At 30.5% G+C, this 21,021-nt stretch overlaps 1 protein-coding gene across 2 annotated transcripts in view; it reads left to right on the top strand.

Annotated features, from left to right (window-relative positions):
* LOC118188562 (uncharacterized) overlaps window positions 1-21,021 on the top strand; it is a 46,983-nt gene that overhangs the window by 21,830 nt on the left and 4,132 nt on the right. Inside the window, exons 6-10 of one of the 2 annotated variants that reach the window (XR_015039823.1) lie at window positions 8,502-8,579; window positions 9,717-9,818; window positions 10,137-10,298; window positions 10,788-10,865; window positions 16,368-16,462. Coding sequence is in view for 1 of the 2 variants with exons in the window: in XM_035359018.2 (XP_035214909.1) it covers window positions 8,502-8,579; window positions 9,717-9,818; window positions 10,137-10,298; window positions 16,364-16,462 (441 nt within the window). In the remaining variant the exon portion in view is untranslated. Of the gene's footprint in view, window positions 1-8,501; window positions 8,580-9,716; window positions 9,819-10,136; window positions 10,299-10,787; window positions 10,866-16,363; window positions 16,463-21,021 lie in introns of those variants that run through there. The other variant, XM_035359018.2, reaches the window with a different exon arrangement.

The following is a 21,021-nucleotide window of genomic DNA, read 5'->3' on the forward strand; positions in this document are numbered from 1 at the left end:
GCTGCGAATATGTTTGTGTGCATGCGCGTTTAATGTGTAACGGAGTTATACTCTAAGCTAAAGTTATCTAATTCAGTTAATGTTGCAGATTGCGTTGTTCCTTAATCTTCGAATTGGATCCGGCTTATTATTTTTTGCAGACTGTTAGAGCAATTTTATAAAAGTAAGCTTGATCAAGCTGATAATAACTTGATGAAATTTATTTTACCAAAAGAAGCACTTCATAGTTCTGGAACTTTCCACAAAAATAGTCACAAATTTCCACTAAAAATCGACAGCTCTTCATATTATCACAGAGTAGAATCAGTAATTACACTTCAAACTACTAACAACATTAAACACAATCAATGCAAAGTGCATATAAAAGCAAAGCTCTCATGAGTGTCTCAGTACTCCAAATTCAGCTGTCAGTTAACAACTATTGAAATGAGATGCTCTCTCTCTGGTCTTGTATTATTTACACATGGCCAAGAAATTTATAGTAAATTCTATTTCTCAAAATTACTGAAAGGCATGTATCGTTAAAGTTACATCTAAGAGCCGGATACGGTTACAGTTGCATATATAGATTAATTACAGTTATTCAATTATAATACCCATTGCAATTACAGTCAAAAGTCAATTCGGACACCCATAATTTGGAATGATCTATAATCCGGACCTCAAAGCTACAAACTTTCTGCGCATGCGTCGCATTGACGCATGCACTTAAGACCTTTACCGCTGCTAATTTGCGTGTGCGCGTGCGCAAAATACGTTTACGAATACGCGTTTAATGTATAATGGACGGGATAAGCTAAGCTAAAATTATCTAATTATCTATTTCAGTTAATGTTGCAGATTGCGTTGTTCCTTAATCTTCGAATTGGATCCGGATTATTATTTTTTGCAGACTGTTAGAGCAATTTTATAAAAGTAAGCTTGAACTTTCGATTATGTCAAATAGAATTTCTGATATATATTTACTAATATGTAAAGGATATACAAAGCGAAAGTATCTTTCGGAGTCCATTAAACAAAAAGTGGAATTGCTGCAAAAAATGGATAAAGTTTATCTAAACTTTAACGTTTGTTTATCTAAACTTTGTTTATCTTTAACGCTGCAGCGGCTTGCATTGAATTGGAAGTTGATCTGTCAACACTATCCTTATCTTAAGGGCAGATGTTTTTATTATATTTGGCTTATAATTGCTTACTCAATGTAGTATTTCATCTCGTCTTTGATATGATTTAAATCAAATGCCTCGTCATTATAATTCGCTTCCGATAGTGAAGAAAGTGACAGAGGTTATTGAAAACGAAAAAATTTCGATTGACAAATTAGTCGGTATTCTCGACACAGCAATTATATCACTTGAACAGCGGAACTTTGTAACTGAACAAGAAATTATGTCTGTTTATAGAATTAAAGAGAATGTATTATAACATAAAAAACGAAGCAACTTAAACAACTTACATTGAAAGAAATGTTTAATAAAGTAAACAAATAAATAAAGCTTTTTTTTTTTTTTTTTTTTTTGTAAATTTTGATACCCTTTAAATCATAATTGTTCTTTATTTCGTAAATTACGGTTTCATATTTTTAATTTTATAATTTCTGCATGCCATTTTACCAGATTTAAACTGATGATCTATAATCCGGAAAAATCGATAATCCAGAATCGCCGAAGTCCCGACGAGTCCGGATTAACGACTTTTGACTGTACCAAATTATTGATATAAAAAAGTTAAAGAAATTAAGATAAGATAAATAAGATAAGTTTTTTCCCTATAATCTGCATCGAGGTAAAAAAGCAGATGATTCACGCAACTCTTTGTTCAAGTTCACGATTCTCGTTGTTGTATTTTTTTAGCTTTGTAATTTCATTTCACGAGATTGTTTAGTGCTGTCTTTTTTTTATCCGGATATTTAATGGATAAATTAAGAATATTTTAAATTTCAGCCTTTTTTAATACAATGACAGATAAGAAACGCACTCGTGATTTTACTGCTTGCAACGTTGAAAAACGTAAACATGTTGCATTGATGGTAATGCAAAAAGTGAAAATTCTGCAAAAGATGGAAGCAGGTGCTACTCCTCGATTTATGGCAGAATGGTATGGAATTGCGACATGATTGTGTATGATATACGGAAAAATAAAGAAAAGCTGTTGAAATTTTACAGCAACAGTGATTCTAACACCGGAATCCGAAACCGGAAATCTCTGCATGAGGCGAAATTGGCAAACCTCGATGCTGTGTACATATAATACAATGAATAATATAATCAATTTATATATGTAATAATAATTTAATGCATATAATAAATTATTGCAATGATGTATATAATAATTTAATTAAATGTATCTAATATGCCTTATTCATTTTGCACTTTTAGTCCGAATATTATGCTTTATCTTTTCTGTTCTGAAATCTGCAAAATCCTAAAATCTGCACAAACTCTGGTCCCAAGCTTTGCAGATTTCTGGAATTTTACTGTAGTAATTTTTATTATTTAAATTTAGCGAGTTCCTTGTGCTTGACTTGCTGCAAAGAAATTTTATGTCAGGTTCCAATTTAGATAACTTGAGTCTCAAAGCTCCCAGTTTCATTACAGATTTCTTTTTCTTTTTTTTAAAATAGCAAATCATTTATGGCACTAAATCCGCATTCAGCAAAATATGAAGATGGAAACCGTAACAATAGTTCTTTTGCAAATTTTGTTGCGTTTGGATATCTGATTCTGGTTTCCTCACAAAGCTATGTCATCGCTCCTTTTATATTAAATAAAGTTTTAATTGACTCATCATTTTGCATTTCTGCGAGTTCTTCTTTTTACTGCATATTTGAAATATCAGCCAAATCCACTAGCATTGGCTGCATCATCCAAGCTGGGAAATCAATTTGTTTTAAGTTACAAAATCTTTTAAATCAGCCGATAAAATTTTCAGATGATCGTCAATAACAAGTATAGCGGTAGTCGCGTCACATTTTTGGAGACAATGAAACTTTTCAAAATTCTTGTGGTAAATAGTATATGCCTGACATAATTCAACAAAGATAATGAAACCAATATCTTCCTTTTGCATCGACATAAGTTTTATTTGCTCCTTGAAGTTGTTTATTTAATATATTTAATTTTTCAAAGATATCGGCTAAATAACTCACACTTGCCTTGTTATCATCTGTTAATGGATTTTTCATTTCAGATTTGTTGCTTTAAAAATAACTAAGAGTATCAAATAGTTCCATAAATCTTTCCAAGCAGTTTCCTTTCGACAGTCTTCTTACTTGAGTGTGAAGTACAAGTCTCGTATAGTCTTCATTTTGTTCTTCATAAAATAACTTGAAAATACGTTCACATTTGGCCCTAGCTTTAATAGCATTGATACACTTTATAACTGAATTTAGTACTTCATTTAGAACAGGCGAATTGTTTTTAGCTACCAGGTTTTTTCTATGAATAACACAATGCACAAGAAGCATTTCTGGATTCTCATCTTTTAGCAATTTTAAGCTACCCTTTCTTTTATTCCGTGCTTTATTTTATTTTTCAACCATCATATTAGGAGCACCATTTGCAGTATAAGATGTATTATATTTTTTATTGGTATATTTTTTATATCTAAGTAATTTTTTAGCTTACTATAAATAGCTTTGGAGGTAATGATGCTTTCTAATGATTTACAGAAGAACATTTCTTCGGCAAAATCCTGTTTATGAACATATCATACATAAGTTACAAGTACGGCCTCGCTGTCTCTCAAAGTTGATTCATCCATTTGCATCTAAAATTTTCTTGTTTTCAGCTTTTCAACAAGTTGTTTTCAATATCCTCACTCATTTCATCTTTCTTCTGCAAACAGTATTGTTATTTAGTGGGAAAGCTTTAACGTCTTTGTCATCTTTTTCTAGAACAGTTTTAAATGCTGATATTGATGGTTTGATTAAATTCTCCACTGTAGTACGGCTTTTCCCAGATTAAACGATGAGTAATGAAATTTAATAAATAGCATGATTAGCAATTGCATTATGAGTAGTAAATAGAGACTTTTAATATTACTCTTTTTTCAAAATTTTTCCTTAAAGTGTGAAAATAAATAAAATCTGAATTAATATCAGCAAAAAGTTTCGCCTTCAAATGTGCCTCAAGACAACCTAGTTTCATTGATTCGTTGGTCAGGCATTATTGGCATAAAAGGCAGAAGTTGACCGTTTATGCACCGGGTATGAAATCAAATTTTAAATATGCCTCCGAATACCAACGAACTTTTTTCTTGCTTGTACTCCTCATTTCACTAAGGGCTGAAAGAAATAAATACAAGATCAAAGCTGAAAGCAGCTGCTGTTGCCATTCAAGGAAAGAATAATATACCGGTTGCCATTTCTACAGTAAAAAATAAAATAAATTCGTTGGCTGAAATGTGCAAGAAATGTCTGGAAAGCATACTGTGTCAGTTATTTAGATGACTTTTAAAAGCATTTAAATGTCCATGTCTACAATGAGAATTCTTTATAAAATATTTAAAATGCACCGCAGTTTAAAAACTTTTTTATGTATACATCACTTACATTTTTCTTTATTTTATTTGGGGGGGGGTCGAATGGAATTTCGAAAAATTTTGACTTCATGAAGCATATTTAGAAATTTGAACGTCCTTTGTCCCCTTAAAATCTGGATGAGTTCATTTTCGAATTGCCCCCCTTAACAGTTGCATTGCCCCCTTGTGGGGCACGGGTCCCACGTTGTTAAACACTGAGTTAAAGAGTTACTTGTAAATATTAATTTGTAAAAATGTATATTTTTATCAATACTGGATTCTTTCCTTTTACTAATGAAGGGCCATCTCTTTTCAAAGGTCTCAATTATAGCCCTAACTGAGTGAAGATTTTAATCTAATTTTCTAATTTTCCTTACCTTTGGCCAGTATTTAGTTAACGTTTTGATTAAAATTGTAGAACTTCAGTTTTAAATATGCAGTCTAGTACAAAAAAATTTATGACAATAATTCTCCATTATTTCAATTTATGATTTAAAAAAATTTTTAAAAATTAAAATTTTCTACTTCAAATTAAAATTAAATTAATTCAATTAAAATGTTTATTTGAACTTTTAATTTTACTAAAAATTTTTTTTCAAAAACATTTTTTCAAATTTTTACATCTTTAGTATTTGCAACATCTATTTTCACAAACAGTAGTAGCAGTTCACAATTTTTACGTTTTTACACATTTTAACAATGCCTCAAAGTTAGCAACATTTTTGCACACAAAAGAAGCATTTTACATTATTAAAGTTTACAACATAGATTTTTTATAAGAGCTGTCACAGGTAGCAGTTTAACACTCAACTTTACATTGTATTAGCACCCTCTATTTATACAGTTAGCAGTAACAAACGACTCAACTTCACCTAGTTTAGCAAATGCTAGTCCACACTCAGGAATTCAAATATGTAGTTCTAGGTGAGTTAAATTAAAATTGCTATTTACTAGCCTTTTTATTATTATTATATTTTGATAGGTTGTATATAGTTTATTTTAGGTTTACATGCATAATTCGTGTGGGGGAAGTTTTCAATAGGCAAGAGTTTCTAAATTACATTGGTTTTTCTTAAAAATTTGGTTTCTACGCTTAATTGAAATTTAATTAATTTTTTAATTCCTAGTCATTTTACTTGCTAAATTTCTGAAAATTCTAACTAGTTTAAATTTCTGCTTTAGTAATTCACAACATCTGGTTTAACTTTTGGTTTTAAATTTTACTTTTACCTTTGCTTATAATGGATGACAAAACATGAATTGAGTAATTGAACAGTTAGGTTTGGAGGCAACTTCTTCCCCTTGATAAGTCTGTCTCCTGCATGCTCAACAATTATTCACTTATGCAATTTAATTTGGTCATAGAAATTCATTAAAAATTTTTTTGAGAAGAATATTTTGGAATATTATATATTTTTTCATGGTTTTAGATACATGCACTTAATTTACATATGCTCTTTGAATGATATTGCAAGTTAGTTCGCTGCAATAATTATTTTTATTTTTGCAATTAACATTTTTTAATTAAATTTTAAATTTATATTAGCTTTATATAAATAGAGAATATTTGTTAAATTCAAATTTCATTCCTTGCAGCAATGGCGCAAGAGAAATATTTAAATTTAACTTTATTCTTTTGAAACATACTTGTAATATATATAATTATGAGTAAATTAATAAGCCTAAAACTTGTGCTAAAGGTGCTAAGTAATAAACCAATAATTTATTATTAGATTTTTTTCATATATTATCTCCAAGGAACAGAAATTCAATTAAAGGCATAATATATTATGAGAAAAACATTTTAATTAGTATTCTTATTAGCATTTTAAATCAGTGCTATTTAGTCCTCTAATGCAATAAAAGCCATTTAAAATTTGTAAAGAAAAGACAGTTTATATCATTGATTGCAGATTAATTGACTTGTCAAGGGGAACAAAACCAATCTACTATTAATCAACAATAATGCATTTAAATGAGAGTATTTTATCTTTTTTCCAAGTAAGGACTAAATTATTATGTTAGAGCTAGATTATAAGTTATGAACAATACTCAATGAATAGAAAGAAATTAGTCCATTTAAACCAAAAGACCTGTCATAAACTAAATAAAAATGAGTTAGATATTCTTTTCAGTTTAAGTTACTCATTAATAATAGAGAGAGATTAGGTATAAGATCCTTTCTCAAGAAAAAATATTCGCAGACTCTCGCATATTCAAATTCAAAATCAAAAGTAAAGACAAAAGTTATACATTTTTAATATTAAAATTCACTATATGTATAATAAAACTGCATTACTTTTGAAATAAGAGTGCATTATTGTTGTAATAAGATGACTTGGTAGAAGTAACTGACAACAGATTAAAACATTTAAGGAGTTCTACATTTTTTGTGAGTCCCAGTGATACTGTGTCTAGAGTGTCGTGCACAGGTTTGGGGATCGATTCCCTGGCTGGGCAAGGTTGAGTCAGTCTTTCATCCCATGAGTGGATCAATAAAATGAGTATCAAGTTTGCTTAGGGACTAACTGTGTGTGTGCTGGGGGGGGGGGGTTAGCAAGAATCTGACCACTTGTTCAGGGCACCCAGGACCCACGGTCAGAAAAGCAGATATCAGGGCACTGCAGGCTGTGGCCTACAAGGACTGTTATGGCACTGAGTTTAATTTATATATTTTTTATACTTATTTGAAATTTTTGCTTGTATTTGCATGTATAGGACTAAAACTGTTTATTATTATATTTTTTAATGCATTAGATTTGTTCTGTAGGGAAGGAGTTTTTAATGTTTAGGAGTACTGAAAGTATTTATGTTACTAATTCAGTGCCTCAGATAATTTTAAGCTTGCAGAAACAGAATGGTTGTGTATTATCATTAGGAAAAAGTGTATTATCTTTATACAGCCTTTTTCACTTTTTAATAATTTCCAAGACTGTATTTTGGCACTTTTTAGTTTTATGTTTTTAAAAACAACTCCATTTATGATGAGCAATACTATTAATTTGCTCATAATTATTCTTTATTTTCTTGCATGTTTTCTTTTGCCTCTTAAGTTTTAACTTAATGTCTCTCTCTTTATATATATATATATATATATACACACGCACATATATGTATATATATAAACTGATATTCCAGTTTAAGTGAAAGGTAATTGTTTTAACTGTAGGATAACATTTGATGCATTTCATATTTTATATAACTATGTGAAGGTATTTTGATTTTTTAAATTTTTAATATATCTTCCATTAATCATTATATTTTTCTAATTTTAATTAGAGACATGATATGACTTCTGAAATTAAAATACTAATAATAAAACTAATATCCAATACTGTTAGTACTAATACTACTTGTTAATGTTTTCCTGTTCGTACTAGTATCCTAGTAGGAAAGCGCTAGTATCCGTTAAAGTAAGTGGCTTTAAAAATTTTTTTACATATTTGAATTGTTCTACTTACGTCAAGTTAGATTATAATTTAATATCTGATATAACTATATCAGATGTATATTTTCAAATTTATTTTAAAATTAGTATCATAAAGAAATATTAGTTAGAATATTCCAGTAAACCTATTTAATTGATAAAAAAACCTGAATAGTATTGATTTCTTTTAAAGTTTTTAATATTTGTAAAATGGATTCTGTAATTTTTTGTGAAAGTTGCATTAAACATTTTATGCATTTTTCACGTAAATTTTGGTGAAAGCAAGAAATATATATTGAAATAATGTTTCTTGATATTGAGTAGCACTGACTGTAATTAAATTTTAAATTTGTATCAGCATGAATAGAAATGATTTTTGTAATAAATTGCATTGAATTATGTCTGGTTAATTTGATCATACTGAATTTTAATTAATTATCGTTTGACTGTCCACAAATTCACACATGTGTAACATTACTTTTGAAACTTGTATTAAATAGTTTTGTATCTGAATTATTAAATTTAATATTTCTGTAAAAATTTTAATATTTAGGAAATACTTGAGCAACAGTTGTCTGAAATGAGACAGTTTAATAATGCTGATTGGAGGCAAGATCTCAGGCGAATGCAGGTATTAAGTTTCTTTTTTAACTTTTCTCTGGTTATGCACACCCCCAGCAAAAAATTGTGAAAATGTATTAAGAAGGCAATCCACATGTCACCAAAAAATATTCATGGGGCAACCCCCAGATATGCACATAACACACATGTATTTGAGTACATGTGAATATACAGTTTTGAAATTCAATAGTCATTTATCTGATTAGTATTTCTTTTTGCAATTAGTATATTTGTTTTTGTTGTAACTAATTATAATGTAACTATAGAGTTTGCTGGCATATATCATATGTAATTGGTAAATTTTTGTGTTTTTATATGGTACCATAATTAATTTACTTCTTAGCACAGCCAACGTGCATTACGTGCATAGACTGGAATTTCTTTAAACACCCATGGAAAACCTTTAAAAGTCAGGGAATTTCATTCTCCTGTTTGAGTGGTAACCCTGCTGTATTCATGTTGAGTTTTTTTCCCATGTAAATATTTCAGAATATTTAAATGTGTATCAGTTTTCTCTTGAAAATTCACCGCACACTTCTCTTTTCTAATTATGTTTTTCAAAAATTTTTTTGCTCTTTGCTCTTACAGAATTGGTAGGAATAATTTTTCTTTCCGATTTTAGACCTTGCACTTGGTAAGGTCTAAATGCAAAATTTATAGGTTATTATTTTGAAGGCAAAATTTATAGACCTACAATGTCCTGAAAAATGTGATGAAATGAAAAGTATCTCATGTTCATACACTCTTTGATGATAGCCTTATCTCATTTGCGTTATTTATTGTTGAACAAAGGAAATACATCTGTGAAATTCTGTGAAAAATAACTTGGTTTATTCTCAGACACAACTGCTGATTGTTGTAATTCCTCCAAGAAGTGTGCATATATTTTATAGGGGGGGGAGAAAGAAAGAATGTTATTAAAAAAAATATGCATCATTGAAAAAGATATAAGTCCAAAATCAGCAGCAAGTTTGTGAATACTCCGTAGAGTTGCTAATGAGTTTCTGACTTCATTGGGTTATGGGAATCAAAAAGCACCTTCTTTTTATAATGTTGATATTTATGAATTTAAAATATCTATTTTATGGATATGTGTCATTTTATGATCTGAGTTTTATGTAGATCTGTAATAATCCTACTTTTTAAGGAGGAAATGATGGCCATTAAACAATCTCAGATCACTGAAAGGAGTGAATTAGAAGCATCGAGGAATATGCTAGAAGAAATGAAGACTATAGTTTGTAACAAAGTGAGTAAACAATATAGAAATTTGTATTTCATTTCTTTTTGTTTAATGTTAAAATAGATGATATTCAGTGATGGAATGTTCAGGATACTTGTACATAAAATAATTGTGCATATTTTCAGATAATTAGTTTTTTTTTTTCTTTTTTTAAATTGCTGTTTGCTTTGATTTTTATTATTTCTGAAATTAATCATTACATATTTCAGATCAAAATTCAGATTAGAAAGTGGATTGCAATATAATTCAGCTCAAAATTACTAAAATTTAAATGTTCATTTTGTTGAAATTTCAAGTTTAAACATTTCATCTATTTTATTGTAGTTACAAACCTTAGAGTCAAATTTATATAAAGAATATGCTGAAATGGAAAAAAGGTTGTTTAAAAAATTTGATGACCAGTGCCATGAAGTGAAAGAAGCAGTACAGAATGTCATTCAAGAAACTACACATCAAGTCTCTGGAAATTTATCACAGCTTGTTTCTGTATGTATACTTCTAATTTTTTGAAAATTTTTATTAATAATTTTAGTTATCATATTTTTAATATTGTTGTAATTTCAGAAATGATTTAAACTTTTCTTATGTATAATAATAATCTTTCTTATTCAGAAGTACAACTTTCCACATGTATTTATTCCAATATGTATGTTTTAATGTAATATATTCTTTTGTAATTCGTATTTGTCATGTTGATCATGCTTGACAAAAATAATTTTTCACTTGAATTGGGCTTTTGTCTGTATCAGAAATATACATACATATATTTAAAATAAGTAAAATGATATGAGGATGGTTTGAAGATAGTTTTAGAATTACAGTGGCACCTTAAACAGTGAATGCCTTGCACAACAAACAGTCTGCATAATTAGCATGCACATAGTGAAAAATATCTCATGTATTAAATTACAAATCTCTTATGAATATTGTTATACATTATTAACATGTTAAATGCAAAATAAACTTTTTTTTCAGTTTCTGTTTTAGGAAGCATGTAAATTCAGAAAATGTATCTGTGCATAAATGAAGACAATTAAGCAAAAAAGCAGGCAAGTAAATATATTTCTTAGTATTATGTTACCATTATAGAATTCCAAGCCTGCTTGAATAGGAACATGGAAGAAGCATGAAAGGAGGTTCCTTCTAGTGAGGAAGAGAATATTAAAGCGTTTGTGCATGCTGCAGTCATCAAGAAACTTCTGATAAAAGGGGGAAAGATCTGAGCTGCCAAGCATTGGCACAGTTAACTAAGATGAACAGACTGGCTGATTTTTTTTAACTGTTGTTTACTACTTTATTCCCATCTCGAAGAAGAGAGAGAGAGAGAGACTAACCACTTTATAGACATTTTTAAAACAGGATCTCTCCCAGAACCATGGAGGGGATGCAAATGGACAAGAAGGTCAAAGATAGTTAAGTCTTTTTAATGAAAGGCTGTATATATTAATAAAATTAACTGAAAAATTGTTCATTTTGAACTATGTGAACAGTGATTAAATCTGCATAATAGGTCTATATTAACTGCTTTTCCTGCATGCATGCTAAATAGACAGCAAGGCAAAATACATTTTTATCTTTTATTGTCAAACAGCCTGAGTTATATGTGTGTGCATAGACATACTCACATGGTGTCTCATTATCAGAGTTATGAACTTATGAGAGGGGTTAGGTGCATCTAGATGACTCACAGTGCAGGGTCAGAAATGCTTGCTTACCATGGTAGATGGCATTGGTGTGAGCATTCTTGTAAGAAAGTTTCATTTTGCCTACAGATACAGAGGTAGTAAGATAGATGATTATTTCAATGCAGAGTTAGATGATATGTATTTAGCAGTTTGTAATGGGCAAATTACACAAAGATAATATGAAGAGCATTATTTGATGAGGCATACATTCAGCCATGAACTCTGCATGCCTGCACTAGATGTTAGTTGAAATTGCAACCTTTGAGAGAGATGACATGGGAAGAGAATGATTGGCATCTATTCTGGACAGTGAGAGAACTTTTCTACACGTCATGTACTGGACAGTTCATTTTTTAAATGCAAGCTAAATAGTGTATGAAGTTTTTGTTTCCCACTGCAGCACCTTAGAGGATTTTTAGAACAAAATGCATCTTTATCATATGTAGCATGTCCAAGCACTTCAACCAAATAATTATTTTGATTACAGATTTTACAGATTCCCTTTTCATTGCTTCTATGTGATTCACCATTAAGTCTTGCTTCACAGTGGAAGGAATTTTCACTTCATATAATGCCCATTTGTAGGCAGTGGAAAACCCCCATGCTACAATGAAGATATGTGGTAAATGTTTTGAGCTGACGTTGTGTGAAATCACCTTGTCAGACTATCTGCTGCCTTTTTATGTAATCATTAGTAACTACATGATGTTTCTGCAGCAAATGTTGCTGCAACTTTTGCATGACAAAAGACTTCTGCAACAATTGCCTCATTAGAGTACCTGTTGCCTTTTTGTCTAATCGGTAGTAACTACTTGATACTTTTGGAGCACACATTGCTACAACTTTTGTATGATAAAAAGCCATCTGCCTAATACTCAGTGATTTAAATGTGCTCTTTGATTTCAAGCAATTATAGTTTCCTACCTGGCTTGCATTTGCTATGAGAATCAACAAGGCACTTGGATAATCCTTTTGTGTGGCAGTTATTAACTTGGAAACACCACATTTTACATATGCCCAATTGAAGTTACATATAAATGGCATGCTGAAGAGTTAGCATGCCAGATTCAATGCTTTTAATCTCTGGGTGGATAAACAAAAACATTGTGTGACCTCAAGCTTTTCAATAACACTAATTTTTGATTTCTAGCTAAATAAAATCTGTAGTTTTATTAAAGTTTGTTAAAATTTTGTACAGCTTATTGTGAACATCTTGATGAAAATCGACGTCTACCTGATATTTTGAATAGGGAAAAAACACTGCTCTCATCCCCAAATTTAATCGTCTTTATTGTGCATAAAGCATGGGCAACACCAAGTACTTCATCTATATATATATATATATATATATATATAAGAAAAATAATGTAAAAGATAATTAGCAGTGTAAACTAATTTCTCTTCTCTATTCTAAAAATAGTAATCTCTCTTTTTTGCACTGTGTTATTTCAAGGCTTATCTACCTCATATAACTCTTACATAATTCTCATGATGTAACAGCTTATGCAGTTCAAGGTCCTTAATCCGGACTTGTCGAGACTTAGGCGATTCCGGATTAGAGGTTTTTCCGGATTATAGATCATCAGTTTAAATCTGGTAAGATGGCATGCAGAAATTATAAAATTAAAAATATGATACCATAATTTATGAAATAAAGAGCAATTATGATCTAATGGGTATCAAAATTTACAAAAAAAAAAAAAAAAAAAAAAGCTTAATATTTATTTGTTTACTTTATTAAACATTTCTTTCAATGTAAGTTGTTTAAGTTACTTCATTTTATGTGCTAATGCTTTCTCTTTAATTCTATAAACAGACATAATTTCTTGTTCAATTACAAAGTCCCACTGTTCAAGTCCTGTAATTGCTGTGCCGAGAAAACCGACTAACTTACTTGTCAATCGAAATTTTTTCGTTTTCACTAACCTCTGTAACTTTCTTCCATGCCTTTATCCATTTTTTTACAGCAATTCCACTTTTTGTTTAAAGGACATCAAAACATGCTTTTGCTTTGTGTACTTCCTTTGGCAGCTCTAGAATCGGAAACTCTTTTTGACATAATCGAAAGTTCAAGCTTACTTTTTATAAAATTGCTCTAACAGTCTGCAAAAAATAATAAGCCAGATCCAATTAGAAGATTAAGGCTCAACGCAATCTGCAAAATTAACTGAGATAATTAGATAATTTTAGCCTAGCTTATACTGTCTGTTATACATTAAACGTGCATGCGTAAAGGTATTATGTGCATGCGTAAACGTGTATGTGCAAGCGTAAAGGTATTATGCGCATGCCTAAACGCATTATTCGTTTTCGCATGTTTGGAAAGTGTAGCTTTGAGGTCCGGATTATGGACGTCCCGATTAATGACTTTGTACTGTAATAATTTTACAGCAGAATTAATTATCCAAACAAAATGCATTGATAACCAAAACTAACTCAGTCTGAATAACAATTTCATCTAATGTGCCAAGTTGTTTGTAGCTGTAACATGCTTACTGAAATAAAAGGAAAAGTTTTTTTTTTCTCTGCTGCCAGTTTCCTATTCATTGTGGATCAGCATTTCAGCATTCTGCACCATCAAAATTTTTGCTGCTCATTACGAATTCAGCCTTCTACGTTCTACATAATCAATATTGCAGAATCCTTTTTTATTACATGTATATGCATATTTCTTTAAAATTTGTTTTATTTATTTATTTTGTTTTGCAAATTTCCATTTTGTATATTTTTGTATATAGTATTCATGTGCCAAGTTTATATAAGGCCTACCAATAAATTCTGTCTGACAATGGTTCATTTGAGACATATGTGGCTGTCTTTCTTTATCACTGCATTTATACATATGTGCTCTTTGAAAATTTTTGGTGGAGATGCAATTTTGGATAGAAATGTGCAGGAGATGATTTTAAAGAATTTGAAACACGTGACTTCCACGTTAATGATAAGCCACACTCTTTGCAGCCATTTTTAATCGATGCCAATATTATCAAGACCATGTTAGAGAAAGATCCTTTTTTTTACAACATCAGAGATTCTGAAAAAAAAAAAAAAAAAATTATCTCAGCTCATTAAACTATTTTGGAATGTATTCCGAAACTAGGATTGGTCTATATATATTCCAGATAGGTGTTCACAATTCAAGTGAAAAATTTTCATGATGCCATGCACATCTCTGCTTTGAAAAGAAACAAACCCTTTTTGGACTGGATGATAACTGGTGATAAAAAGCAGATTGCCTACATCATTAGAAAAAGAGCATACTATGAGCCCGTACAATCTGCTTTTTCCGCCTCTAAATCGAGCTTGAGCCTGAATAAGAGAATTCTGTGAATAATGTGAGATGTTCAAGGACCAATATATTACGAGCTTTTGAAACTTAATGAAAGGCTCAATTCAGAGAGATACTATCAGAAAATTGAAGGCCAGAGATTTTGTTGGGAAGCACATCATACTGCATTCTGATAATGCTAAACTACATATACTTTTGGCAACTTATCAGAAAATAGCAGAGCTAGGTTGGGAAATTCTGCTCCATCTATCAGACCTAGCACCCTCCAAATATCACTTCTTTCTGTCCTTGAAAAATTTTTTGAACAGGAAAAAATTCAAAAGTAAAGCATATGTGAGCCAGGCATTACTCCCGTTCTTCTCCTCTGAAGACAAGATAAAGACATTTTTCTAAAATGGCATTTACAAATTCCTATCATACTGGCAAGAAGTCAAAAGTAATGACAGAAATTATACTGTATGATAAATATTACAGTCAAAAGTCTTTAATCCCGACTCATTGGGACTTCGGCGATTCCGGATTATTGGTTTTTCCGGATTATAGATCATCAATTTAAATCTGGTAAAATGGCATGCAGAAATTATAAAATTAAAAATATGAAACCGTAATTTAGGAAATAAAAAGCAATTATGATCTAAAGGGTATCAAAATTTACAAAATAAAAACTTAACATTTATTTGTTTACTTAATTAAACATTTCTTTCAACACGTGCATGCGTAAAGCATACATTACGCGTAGTCAAAATTAGAAAATTGCAACCAGAAAACTATTTGATGTGTATTCGTGATATTTATAATGACGAGGAATTTGATTTAAATCATATCAAAGACGGATGTACATCGAGACGGAGTGCATCTACATTTAGTAAGGAATTATAAGCCGAATAAAATAAAAACATCTGCCCTGAAGATAAGGATAGTGCTGACAGATCAACTTCCTGTTAATTGCGCACCACGGCATGCCCCCCCCCCACCGCAGAGCAGCGTGAACCATTTTTTGCAGCAATTCCACTTTTAGTTTGATTGACATTGAAACATGCTTTTGCTTTGGCAGCTCCAGAATCGGAAATTCTTTTTGTCATAATCGAAAGTTCAAGCTTACTTTTATAAAATTGCTCTAACAGTCTGCAAAAAATAATAAGCTGGATCCAGTTTGAAGATTAAGAAACAACACAATCTGCAACATTAACTGAATTAGATAATTTTACCTTAGCTTATACCATCCGTTATACATTAAACGTGCATGCGTAAAGGTATTTTGTGCATGCACAGATGCATATGCACAAATGTGCACATGCGCAGAAAGTTTGTAGCTTTGAGGTCCGGATTATAGACTTTTGACTGTACTGAAGGTATGAAAAATGTGAGAAATATATTATTTTCTTTTACTTTCCAAACAGACAGAATTTTTTGGTAGATTTTATATTCTGTTCTTTATTAGTATTTGAATTATGATTTACTTATACACTATTTTTGAAATTTAATTTGCAATTTTTTTAATTACATGCAAGTACATATAAATTTTGCATGAAATTATATTCTGGCAAATGTTTATATTTTCATATTTTATTTCATAGGAAGTTGTACAGAATCCTAATTGTGGAGAACACCAGGGAAATAATTTATTACAATCAATCAAAATAGAACTAGAAAAACATAAAGACCAACAAAAAAGGGTTTGTATTTTCTTTATAAAATGCATATTAATTTTTAAGTATAATTCTTAAGTAGTCAGCTAATACAGTCATATAAAACTTGTAATTAAAAATTAAAATACAGTGCAAAATGAACTTCTGTTAAAATTTCTGTGATATCCACCATTTTCCCTTTCTTGATTGATAATATATTTCTTTTCATTTTCTGCAAGGTAAGAAATAACTGTTTAATGGGGTTAACAAGTTGAGGTATTGATAGCATAGAATATCAGTATCTGTTTCTGTAGTTAATACACACTTTTTTTTCCCCCTTAAAAGATGGGGGATTAAAAAATTTTATTAAAATTTTCATGTGAGAGAAGTCTTCATTTAATTTTAGATTACAATTTGTGTTATTTTAATACTGCATGTTTATGAAGTTTGACGAAGAATTCATAAAATTTGAGATCAGAAGAAAATAACTGTATAACTGTTTTATTTTTTATACACATTCCTGGATTCTGTTACCTGCTTGGCATATTCATAAATATTCTGGCTTGCTTCGTTGAAGTCAGCTCTTAAAACACTTACTTTACAGTTTTTTAATTTTTAAAATGGACTATTTTTATTCTATCTTCAGTTTTTTTTAAAAAAAAATCTGCAGTGCTGTCAAAATGTTGCAAAGAAGGCTGTCTTACTTCATTATGAATGAATGCAGAATTAGCTGCATGGATTTCCATTAAATGCATAATTACAAGCTTGAAAATCAAATGATAAATTTCATTCATACTTTTTTCCTAGAGGGGACAATACATTTTAATCTCAAACTTTGTAAATATACTGTGTATGTGCATGTGGTTTGAAAAAGGGGCTACAGGCTTTGTTGTTATCTTAACTATTGATCCTAAACATATATCTTCAAATAAAATAGATAACTTTATTGAAATATAGAGAAATATAGGTTTGGCAACTAAGTAATTGCGTGTTTTTTTTAGAAAATCAAAGACAATTTTTTCATGGAACTAAATTTTATTCTGTAATGTATTGCCCATTTTGATCAATGACCTTTTGCCATCTTTCAGGCAGCATCATAATCCCATGTTCATAAACCTTCTGGTTTTTATTAGCAAAAAACTGAATCAGGTACGATTTGACATCATCATCATTATTGAAATTTTTACCATTCAAGGAGTTATGTAAAGATCGAAACAAAAAGTAATCAGATGGTGCAAGGTCAGGACTATATGGTGGATGTGGCAAACCATGCCAACCAAGCTCCAGTAATTTTTGCCGAGTGACCAAAGATGTGTGTGGCCTTGCATTGTCATGCTAGAATATAACACCTTTTCGATTTGTCAATTCGGGCCGCTTTTCTTCAACTGCATTGTTTAATTTCGTTATTTGTTCAATGTAGACATCAGAATTGATCGTTTGGTTGGATGGTAAGAGTTCAAAGTAGACAATTCCTTTGTAATCCCAACAAACTGATAACAAAACCTTCTTTTGATGAATATCAGCTTTTGATGTTGTTTGAGTTGGTTCACCTGGCCTGCTCCACAATCTTTTCCTGCTTGATATTGTTGTAAACAACCCATTTTTCATGGCCAGTTATCAGTTGTTTTAAAAATGGATCATTTTCGTTACATTTCTTTAGCAAATCGCAGCTGTTAATGCGTAGCGTTAAATGCGTTTCTTTCAGTTCGCGAGGAGCCCATGTATCGAGTTTTTGAACATAGCCAAGCTGTTTTAAGTGATTTTCAATGCATGTATGTGATACATGAAGCTTCTCTGCAATCTCACGTGTTGTACTGTGATGATCCGAATCGATTATTACTTTGATTAGGTCGTCATCAACTTCAACTGGACGACCAGAGCATTTTTCAACTTTGAGTGAAAAATCACCAGAACGAAATTTGGCAAACCAATTTTGACACTGCCGTTTTTTTAAGGCTTCGTCACCATAAACAGCACATAACTTTTTATGAGCTTGCAATGTGTTTTTTCCTTTGCAGAAATAAAAAAGCAAAATATGATGAAAATGTTCCTTTTGATTTTCCATTTTTCAACGAACGCCAAACGAAAACTACGCAACCGATCAAAAAAACTTTTTTTACTGGTTGACAGCTGAATTGCCAACTATCAAATAACAAAATGTGTTTTACATTTGTACTACGTCTGCAACCCTAAAAATTCAACTGAAGCCATCTATGAGTGAAATCCGCAATTACTTAGTTGCCAACCCAATAATTTCAACATTGTGGGTGGTAGGATTCTATAAGTGTAAAATGTAACTTTTTCTATCATTCTCATAGAGGAAAAAATTCCAGTTAGTGTAATATTATGCTTTATTAACTGAAAATTTTCATACATTTCTTTGCAATATTCTTCATTATATTCAACAAATATTTTCAAGAGGTTATGCTTAAATATATTTAAAAGTGTTATTTTACACAAATTGAAACAAATAATAATAAAAACAAGCAAATTAATTTATTACTGACTTCCAAGTTTTTGATAAAATGGCAAGAATTTTGTGTATAGACTTGAGTTACTCAGTTATTACAAAGCAAACTGTCTATCTGCCTGGGAAAAAGTGTTTTCATACAGGGTATTTGAAGCAAAATAGCGTGTATTTACACTATGGGGAGGAAAGGCACTGAGACTAGAACCCAGTTTAAACTACAAGAATTTCATAGTTTTAGTTACAGACTGGTCTTTATTATCAGCAGTGATGGAAAAATATATCTAAATTTTTTTGCATACTAGCGAATTTTATTCATAAGCTGTCTAATTTTTTTGCTTGACTTATTTTATTGAGTGGAATTTTTCTTTACTAGGATTGTATGTGTTACCGTTAATGTATGAAAATTATTATTGCATAAAATATATAGCCCAGCAATTTTTGTCAAGTGATTAAAGAAGCATGAGGTCTGGTTTTATAGTGATGAAACATGAGGAATTTGTGAATGACGAGTGCTGGTGAATAGTATGTCAGTTTTATCATCTGCTGGCAGCTAAAACCAGCATTTCTGTTTTTTACATTTCAGCAGTCTTGACATCTGACAATGGACTTAATAAAATTTTTATAGGAAGCAGTCCATTTTTGAAATTGATGGCACATTTTTGCATTACTGCAGCACAGTCTTTCAGTGCAGGTATAAGATACATTAATCTTCTGTCACTCCAGTTTATTCAAAAATAGTTATGTTCTGTAAGAAGAAAGCAACAAAAGTATTGAATAACTTTTTCTTGTTGCTTCGTAGAAAACTATTGTGAAACCCACTGATCGAATTTTATGTTGGACCAGGTCCTTATATTCATCTTTCAGTGGCTACTTTATTTATCAACAATCTTTCTGCTAGTTCGTGGACAGTTATGGCAGTTTCTATGGCTTGGGCCAGAACTTTATTTAAAACCATTAATGAATAGCCAGAACTGATCTGTGAACAATTTGCCTTTATCTCGGAAATCAGCAAAAACATTTGTCCAAACTGCACTTTTGTCCATATGCTTGACAAATGCTGCTGCAGTATTGCATTTACGAGATTAGTATAGTAAACAATATCTAATGTGCTTCGTATGACTTGCTATTTAAAACTGTTATACTCACACAACTTAGTTTACACATTCTACACCTTGGTATGGTCTGTTGCCTACTGTTTATTGGTAAAAGATTCCAGCTATTGAGTGTCTGTGACACAAGTCACTAAATTACAGTTTGTGTCCCCAAAACAAATAGAAACTTTACGTCCATCCAGTAGTTTATCTGTTGACTGGAATTATAATTTTCTCCTGTCTATGGGATTTTTATTACTTCTGTCATTTAAATTTGTGAGTTTTTGATGCCTTCATTTTTGTTATAAATTAGAAGAGCATCTTCAATATAGGTGGATATTTTTGCTATTTTTTTCACAGTTAATATTAAATCCTGATCTTGGGCAGTTTGTTTCATCAGTCTTCTGTTCTTTGAGTATTTTCTTAGTTTGTTTCACACTTGTTTGTGAGAGATCTCTTTCATTAAAGGTAGTTCATTAGTTATGCCATATTAATAATTGCTTCTTTTTAATCTTTGTTTTGTGAATAAACATCTTCCATTCTTCAATTAAACTAGATGTCTTCAAACTTTGTTAATTTGGGGATTTTGTAAAATTAAAAACTTTTTTTAATTCAATTCCTACCATCCTCAGAAAAGTGAACCTTAGAATAAAATTTGTTTAAATAACAAGTTAATGTCTACAAAGTGACTGAATAACATCATTTATGCTCCTGAGAGGGTTAATGGCTTTCTTTCCTTCATTGGTAAGTAATCTGATTTTATTATGATTCTCAAATGGATTTTCAGTTCAGGAATATTCTCATATAGTTTTTTTTTTTTTTCCCACTTGTGTCTAATATGTTCTGTTGTGCACTTTTTTAATTATATCACTCAAATTTGATTTTTTTATTTAAAAGTATCCACGTTTTCAAAACATTGTACAATTTCTTTGACATGATGACAAAGTAGATTAAAAAGGAGAAGGATTAATAGTATATCACTTTAAAGATGTGCAATAAATATGTATTGGATCATATAATTTTAAAGTGCAATAGTGTTTACTTTT

This window comes from Stegodyphus dumicola, chromosome 2 (genome assembly GCF_044657685.1).
Source record: "Stegodyphus dumicola isolate Sdum_Otavi_A_Nest chromosome 2, ASM4465768v1".
NCBI classification, from domain to species: Eukaryota; Metazoa; Arthropoda; class Arachnida; order Araneae; family Eresidae; genus Stegodyphus; species Stegodyphus dumicola.